Genomic DNA, 8,693 nt, shown 5'->3' with positions numbered 1-8,693 from the left:
TAACTTTGAGAGCTTATGTATAAGTTTGTTAATTCAAGATACTTAAATAAAATATCTAGAGTGAAAAAAACACATATGGTAAAGATATTGGTTGCCATGTTCTTCATATGTCCATCATGTCAGTTATTCACTGTGCTGTTCAAACCTCTGCCCTCACTCATTTGTTCTTCTGTCTAGTTGCTCCATTATTGAGAGAGGTATGTTAAAATCTTTCACTCCTTGTAGTTTTGCTAATTTATGCATACCATCTTACGGAAAAACCCAAATGAACTTTTTGGCCAACCCAATATTTGAGAATATGTGATTATATAAATTTTAATGCATAAATTTAAAATTTATGTCTTTACGGTGGATTAAACATTTTGCCATTATGAAATAATCCTCTTTATTTCTGGTATGATGTTTGCCTTAAAGTTTTTTTGTCTGACATTAATATTGCTGCCTTGGCTTCATTTTGGTTATTAATTGTATATACGCATTTCAACACTTAAATATACTTAAATTTTAGACATATCATATAATGCACACATGGATTTTTATTAAGTCTCAAAATCTTATCAACTGGATCATTTAATTCATTTACATTTTATTTAAGCACTGATACATTAGGTTTTATACCTATGAACTATTTTTTATCAGTCCCCTTTATTTGTTTCTATTTAGTCATTTCTTACTTTCATTTGGATTGAAAAATATTTTGTAATTTATTTTTTCCCCCTCAACTAGTTTGGGAATTATATACTCTGTACTTATTCTTTTAGTGGGTACTCAAGAATTGACACTATATACATTGTCAATATATACATATATATCTAACAAAATCTAAAGACTTTGCTTTCTCCCTAGCTAATTCAAGGACTTTAAAACACTTTTCATTTAATTAATAGCTTGGGTGATTTTTTAAAAATAATATAGATGATGCGAATTTGGGTTGTAACACCAGGAAGGATGACTTATGGGCCTTCCCAGAAGCTTGCTGTCCCCAGTAGGGAGAGGATGGGACAGTTCTGCTTCTCGCTTACGGAGACGTATCCCTTCATGTTCCAGCCCAGTGGGAATACCTGTCTATATTTGATTCCTGACCTTGGAGTGTGTTGGGATTTGTCCTTTGTCCTTCAATCCTTTTGAAGCTGAGAAAACTGTCGCTATGTTCACTAGGATCAGCAAATGCTCACAGGAAAAACAGCTTTGGTGTTCTGCTTAAGTCTTTGTCTTCACCCTCACTTTAATTTCAGCTTGATACTTCTATGCCATCTTACCAGATCTTTTCCTTCTGTTTACCTAGGCTTTTTAGTTTTCAGCAGATGGACTTCTCCAAATCATTGCCAACTGGAAACAAAACCAAAGCCAATTTGTTTTCGTACTACTTTTATTAACACAAAGTCAGTTTCTCCCAGCTTCCACTAAATAAATGCTAAGCAAATATTCAAAGTATTAGTTTGACAGGTTGCCAAGTTACTAGCTTTCTCGATCTCTGATACCCATGATATATAATCCAGAGGCCTTAGTCTGTCACTCAAGTAACACAGCAGAATGAATAATCAGCAGAATATTGGCTCCGTCTACCAGCTTCAGACGTCAAAATTCACCTTTCTCTCATCAACAAATATAAAGCAGCTAACAGTTCTTTTAGGTTTGGGGATAAAAGTGATAAGAATATGCTTCTCACAACAACTGTATGTGATAGTATTTTTGTCCCTTTTGACATCTGAGGACATTAACATGAAGACAGATTAAGCAACATGGCTGGCACAAGGAGATGGGGTCAGGCTCAGGAGCCCAGAGCACATCTCCTAACTTCTACAAATTTTTTGAATCTGACACATAGAATAAAAAAATAAATTTTAAAAGATTAATTCTTCTGTGTGTGTAAACTTTCAAGGGAGATTTTTCTACATGTTTTTGACAGGTAGGCTTTTAACTAGGGATTGAAGACAGGTTGATTATTTCTTTACTTTTTCCATTATGTGCAATTCTGCTATAAAAATCTCCTTCAGTCACTGTTTCAAGTTATGTCAGTTTTCTCTCTTCCTATTTACATTACCTTGAAAATGTAAAAATTACTTGAAGGAACAATTAAATAATTTATAGACCAATTTATATCATGACATTTAGAAAGTAAGTCAACACCTGGAGAACCATATTCTTTAATATAAAGTCAATAAACCAAAAAGTGGAGGTAAAGAGTAAAATGTCAATAGTTATGGATGAAGGACAACTTATTTATCTGTAATTTACACATACTAATTATCTTTATGGAACACCAAAATGTACAAAATAATTGAGGGCATTTTATGAAAATGGGATTGAGTTGACTTAAAAGACTAACATTTCACTAAGGGTATTGCTACATATTGTTACTACTTGTGTTTACTTTTGAAATAAATATATATCAGTGAAGACATTCTATTGTATGTGGCTGAACTTATGTTCATCTTTGAAATAAAACCTCTCTTGCTAAACAAAGATACTCCCACCTTTATTCAAGAATTCTAGTCACATAAAACTGAAATGATCTCATTTATTTTATAATCTCCTACTGCAAGAAGAAAGAACTGTCCAGAAATTATCAGAAATTCATAGAAGGTGTTGAATGCCAAATTAAATTTCCCATATATAATTATGTGCCAGGAGCATTGTGCTAGCCAGTAATGTAGCTCAAACATAGTGGATATGAAACAGATAAATTTTTTAAAAACCCATATTGTAGGAGGGGAAGGGAGCAAAGAGATGTTGAGTGTAATACATGGAAGTTACATAGAAAAAATAATTCTGTGCTAAGGCAGAAGAGTTTTCATTGGATGATCTTCAACCACACCGCTCTCTCTACTCCCACTCCTACCCCACCCCCCAACAACAAAAAATCAGAGCAATCTCACCCCACTCTGTACACAAAACATTACCCAGCTCAGAATAGGGATGTACCATCTGGAAATCAGCAGCCACAGGCAATTCACTGGAGGAGAGAAAATCATAAACCCTATCAAGTACACTGATCTTCATATTAAAAAATTAAGTATGTCCATAGTTAATACCATTGATAGAGTTGCACTTAATATGCTTATTTCAGTAAATGCAGAAAAAAATCCTGTTAACTCTTTGCAAGTACCACTTTCATTTCGACACGAGGAAATCCCCTTGCTGTAATAGGCTGACATGGAATTTAGACCAATGTAGGATAGAAAAGTAAATCAGTAAGCAGCAATAGAACTGACAAGCAGGCAATCTTTTTTGCTACTTCTGTTCTGTTTCATCAATATGTCTTACCATCCAGATGAAAAATAAATAGTTCACACATAATCAATAATGCCTGCCAGAATTAGATTCAGAGAAGCTCCCTTTTCTTTATATCTAAACTTCCCCCAAAGTATATTTTCTGTTAAGATAAATGCTTACGTTTTGATAATGATTAGCAGTTTACACTAGGGTTCAAATCAGAAAAAAAAATTAAATGACTATTTTTTTAATAAATCGGTTGTTCTAAAGTCTTATTTTTTGAACAGTACTCAAGAGTGAACCATTCTTCTTAAGAAAATTTTTATGAGAATTTGAAAATAGAATACATTATGCCCATTGGGTTTTATCCCGAGATCCTGACAACTGGTTGTACTATAGAAAATTGAATAAAGCTCCAGGAGAATACTTCAGTTAGCAACTCCTATAGTGGAATGTTACATACACAGATGAATACAAAGTTTAGATGGATTACAGACTTATATGTGAAAAATAAAACATTATCACAAAGTTTTAAAATTCACAAACATGCTTTAAAAAATGTTTATTGCTTCATTTAAATACAATGTTCGTTTACCTATTTCTCCATAACTGTCTTTGGCATATGAATACAAAGTAACAATGAGAAATATCACAGGAACAAATAGCTCCATCATTTCTGACTTTTTTTTGAACTACACAACAAATTAAAATATAGGTCCTCTGAAAAATGGAGAATCTTTCAGGGTTAAGAATTTATTAATTACCCTTAATATAAAGAAATTTAGTCTTCATATAATAAAATTCTCAGTTTTGAGATTATTAAATGGGTTAGTTATCCTCTCATAGAGAATTGTTTGAAATTATAAATATTGGCCAGGGTCAACAGATTTACCAAAAATGTATTTTTTTTAAGCAGAAATGACACTTAAATGGTTACCTAGGTACTCAGCCCTGATACTCCTACCATGGGAATTTATTTAAACAATTTAAGTATAATTTAGAAGACTAGGTTAACAGGTACCATTATAGCTAAAGCTCCTTTCTTCTTCAGCAAACTGGTATGTTACATTCTTGTCCCAATGGTCTTAGTGGGAGTTGTAGAATTCTATAATTCTGAAAATAGTTTCTACCTGAATGATGTAGAATTTGCAGGGTCACAAATTTAGGAAGAAGAAGAGTAGAAATATTTGGAGTGAAGAAAATTAGGAACAAGTAGCCAGTGGTCTGGCTTAGCACTTAGAATCAAAATTAAAACATAAAAATATCACTTGAAGGACTGAACATTTTATTTACACCAATTATAAAACTTCAGGGCTCCATATTCAAAGGCAGAGTTGTAATATAGGAAAAGAGAGTGGCTATGTCTTTCTTGGAGAGGAGGATTTTGACAATATGTTGGTTTCTTATCAGCACATTTCATGGCATTTTCTTTTAGATAAAGTGAAGTTGTATGAGATGCACTGCTTGCATCAGGAACAAAAAGAACTCACATCCCAACAAAGGGCTTTATTAGTGCAAATTCACTATTTACAAGCATATATGATAACTTCATTTAAAAGCAATCTAAGAAGGAATGTATTACATGTAAAACTGTTCTAACATTTTTATTCTATTTTATAGAATATCTAGAAAGTAGTCCAGCAATAGACCTGTCAATCACAGAATGTAAAATAAAGTTTATCTTCATTATGAGTAACAAAACAAAAAATTATCCACTTTGTAAATTTCACTAGGAGTACTGCAATTAAGTACTTTTTCGATTTCCTTTCATTACTTAATCCACAAGATTAATTAGGATATATAAGAAACATTAAGTTTATACATTTTTACAAAATAAAACCTATAAACATTCCTTCATATACACAGTAGCAAACAGCAAGTAGTGGAAATACCCTTTTTTTTTTTTTTTTTTTTTTTTTGCGGTACGCGGGCCTCTCACTGTTGTGGCCTCTCCCGTTGCGGAGCACAGGCTCCGGACGCGCAGGCTCAGTGGCCATGGCTCACGGGCCCAGCCGTTCCGCGGCATGTGGGATCCTCCCGGACCGGGTCACGAACCCACGTCCCCTGCATCAGCAGGCAGACTCTCAACCACTGCGCCACCAGGGAAGCTCTGAAATACCCTTTTTATATGTAAACATTTTTAAAAGAATATTTACAAGATAATAATTTTCCCATCCAAAGACAAAGATTTCCAAGATCTCTTTTATTCAACAGATATTCTTCTCATTTTTTCAGCTAATTCTTTTCTCACTCCAATATGTTTTTCTAAATTTTTCACTTCATGTGGAAGATTGATGTCCCAAACAGACAAGCAGGACTGTATCTCTAGAAAATTAAAAAACAAATCATGTTTCAAAGATCTTCCATGAGACATTTTTATTTTACTTTTTGTTAATTTATATTTAGTTGCCTTGGACAAATGTGTATGTGTGTGTGTGTGTGTGTGTGTGTGTGTATGTAAATAATGTACTAAATTACTGCCATTTATAAGAAATTACATTTGGAAAATGTTTAAAATACATTCTATAATGTATTTTGTTCTATAACTATTAAACTTTAATAAGTGTGGACCTTTAATAACCTATAACACTTCATTTTCTGAAAGAAATAAAGATTTTTCAAACACTGTTCAAAATCAGACATAATATGGATATAGGTAATATGTAAGGAAAAATATCCACATTTAGTTTAGGTTTGAGCTAGTTCTCATTTTATAGTGGTTGATATCTCTATTTCACCTGAAAAATAAATACTTAACACTGCTAAATAACTAAAACTTAATTTTAAAGATTTATATCTAAATTATTTGCACTATAAAGAAGGTACCAATTAAAAATGCCTAAAGTTTTATAGCATATGTAATATTTACTGTAAATGTATAAACACATAATATGTTATAAGCATTCACATCATTGCACTCTGCTTGGAATATAGTATATCCTATTAAACATTACCTTTTTGATGTTGCATACCTTCAATACTCTTCCGGTTATACCCCAAAACGAGCATGACATTTTTAAGGCTTCCTTTATCAAAAAATAAAAGTTTTCTGTTAAAACAATATAATAAGTTGGACTTCAAAGCTTACAACTGTTCATATTTAAGACACAAAAACCTTGGGACTTAACTTACAATTCCATTATTTATGAGATCCCTCAACTATACTGAATAAAAAAACTCTCCAAGATGACCAGAAATTTTTTAAAGTTAGAAAATTTGTGATCTACTCCTTATTATCATTCTTATTAATTGTGTGAATCTGAGAAAATAGCTTAACCTTTCTGCAAAATGGGTTCAATATTTATACAGTACCTCTCCAGCCAAAGTTATACGTCGAAGAGACAGTGTGTGCGAAAGTGCTTTGGATACTATAAGGCACTGGTCAAATGTGAAGCATCTGGATAGAGAGCTGCATGAACAGATAATATACTGATACCCTGTCACATAACCATACTTTATTCTCAAGTCACTCAATAATTTATTCAGCAAATATTTATCAAAAGCCTCTATGTACTAGGCCCTAGGCTAGGCCATGGGAATAAAAGGGAACAAACACAAGCGGAGCCAACCCACATGGAGTTTACGGTCAAGTGAGGAGATTAGTTACTACTCAGTAACTAAGTTAACTAGGCAAAAGATGAAACCACACACATAAAACCTTGAGGTAGGGCGAAGCATAGTATTTAAGAGGGACTGAATGTTCTTCTAGACCAGAAAGAGCAGAGAGGAATATGGCAAATGATAAGGGCTAGAGAGCTAGAGTGAAGCCAGATCATGCCATACATTGTACATTAAGTTTAAATTATTTAAAAAATCAATAAAACCCATTGAAATCTCACTATAATGTCAGTAATGAACAACCATTTGGATGCCAAAGTATTGGGCTGGCCAAAAAGTTCGTACAGAAAAACCCGAATGAACTTTTTGGCCAACTCAATACATACAAATTAAATTAAAGGATAAAACAACCTTGGTGAGTAAGACTAGAGGGACGACCCCCTGCACACCTACTACTTTGCTGGTGTGGACGTGTGTCCTGGTAGTCACCAGTCACTAGGAGCACCTCATTCTAACTCCTGTGCAACTCTGACACCCATTCATGGACAATGGGTGAGGCTGAGGAGAAACATTTATCTCAGCCCTTAATATATTCCTGTAAAAGGAATTTACTATTCTCTTTACCCGTTAAACATTTTATTTCTCATTTGCTAAAGCTACATTAACTCTAGTTTTGCAGAACTTAACCCCATTTTTGTGATCAACTCTATATATACTAAGTCTATTCCCTAAAGCAAATAATTAGTCAAAAGAAGATAGTTAAGTGTGAGTATCATGTGATATCATGATTTTTTCATACTTAAGTAGAAAAGGAGTAACAAGAAAAAACATAAAAGCTTGAGTAAAACATTATGATTTGTCAATATTTGTAAATTGTGAAGTTCGGCATATATTGCTACAAGAATATAAATTTATTTATAGAATGAAAAACTAGTAGGAAGCTTAAACTATGATCAAAATAAACATCTGTTTTAATTTCTTTGGTCAAAAACTTAAAAATACTCAACATTATATGTTTTTGTCTTAATTATAAAGAACAGAGAGAAAGTAAGACCCAAATTTAGTGTCAGAATAATCTGCTTCTCTTATGGGGCTAAAAACATCTATTCCCTCCGTGTTTTTAAGGGCCCTATTCAAAATACATCCTGCAAAATTTCACTGTGAACTTCTGAGACACTTCACATGACGCTGGAAAGTGAAGAGAAAACAAATTTAAAATAAAAACATATTTTTATAGTCTTAGAGAATATGAAAAAAAAGATCTAAAGGAAAGAAACTTGCCTAACTGTGCAGTCATCATGGCCCTAACAGAATCACAAAAGCTGTGAATTATACAGATGATTCGACGAGCTGAAAGATCAAGGAGTAAGATATGGCCCCCGCCAGTCCCTATCCAGAGGGCAGTGTTCTTCTGGAGGCAGAGAGTTTTCACTCTCCCAGAATAAGACATTTGGTGTTTCGCTTCCTTGTTTGCTTTGACCAGCTCCTCCCTAAAAACCGTAAGGAAAGTGTGCATTAATACTTTTTTCAGAAATAAAGAGATAAAATAAATGTGTGTCTCTCTCTGTATACACAGACACACACACATATATAACATTTTAAATTATGAATACATGACAGCATACATTACATACTATTAAAATTGTACAGAACTAACTTTGCTAAATAGTATGTCAAAGAGCCACGTTTCACTACATAAAGCATAAATGATCAAAGATAACACAACTGTCTCCTAACTTCAAGAAATTCTGAAATAAATAAGATAGATACAATTTTTATTAATAAGCCTATGTAATCCAGCAAAAAAAAAAAGAACCAATTTGCCCAATATGAAGAAAAAAAAGTTAGTTTCAAAAGGTTTTTATGAAGTCTAAAAGTTATAGAGGAAAATAAAATTATAATCATCTACATGTAAAAGA

At 32.9% G+C, this 8,693-nt stretch overlaps 1 protein-coding gene across 3 annotated transcripts in view; it reads right to left on the bottom strand.

The window, feature by feature from the left end:
• Window positions 1–3,574: 3,574 nt before the first annotated feature.
• LRRK2 (leucine rich repeat kinase 2) overlaps window positions 3,575–8,693 on the bottom strand; it is a 150,624-nt gene continuing 145,505 nt past the window's right edge. For 2 of the 3 annotated variants that reach the window (XM_029204420.1, XM_029204422.1), the window contains 3 exons: window positions 8,056–8,264; window positions 6,171–6,242; window positions 5,393–5,541 (listed from right to left, as the gene is read on the bottom strand). In XM_029204420.1, coding sequence (XP_029060253.1) covers window positions 5,420–5,541; window positions 6,171–6,242; window positions 8,056–8,264 — 403 coding nt within the window. In that variant the 3' untranslated portion in view covers window positions 5,393–5,419. Of the gene's footprint in view, window positions 5,542–6,170; window positions 6,243–8,055; window positions 8,265–8,693 lie in introns of all 3 variants that reach the window. The other variant, XM_029204421.1, reaches the window with a different exon arrangement.

Source organism: Monodon monoceros, unplaced genomic scaffold, assembly GCF_005190385.1.
Source record: "Monodon monoceros isolate NGI ecotype Baffin Bay Population unplaced genomic scaffold, NGI_Narwhal_1 Super_Scaffold_6, whole genome shotgun sequence".
Classification (NCBI taxonomy): Eukaryota; Metazoa; Chordata; class Mammalia; order Artiodactyla; family Monodontidae; genus Monodon; species Monodon monoceros.
This window is presented reverse-complemented; position numbering and strand designations above follow the sequence as displayed.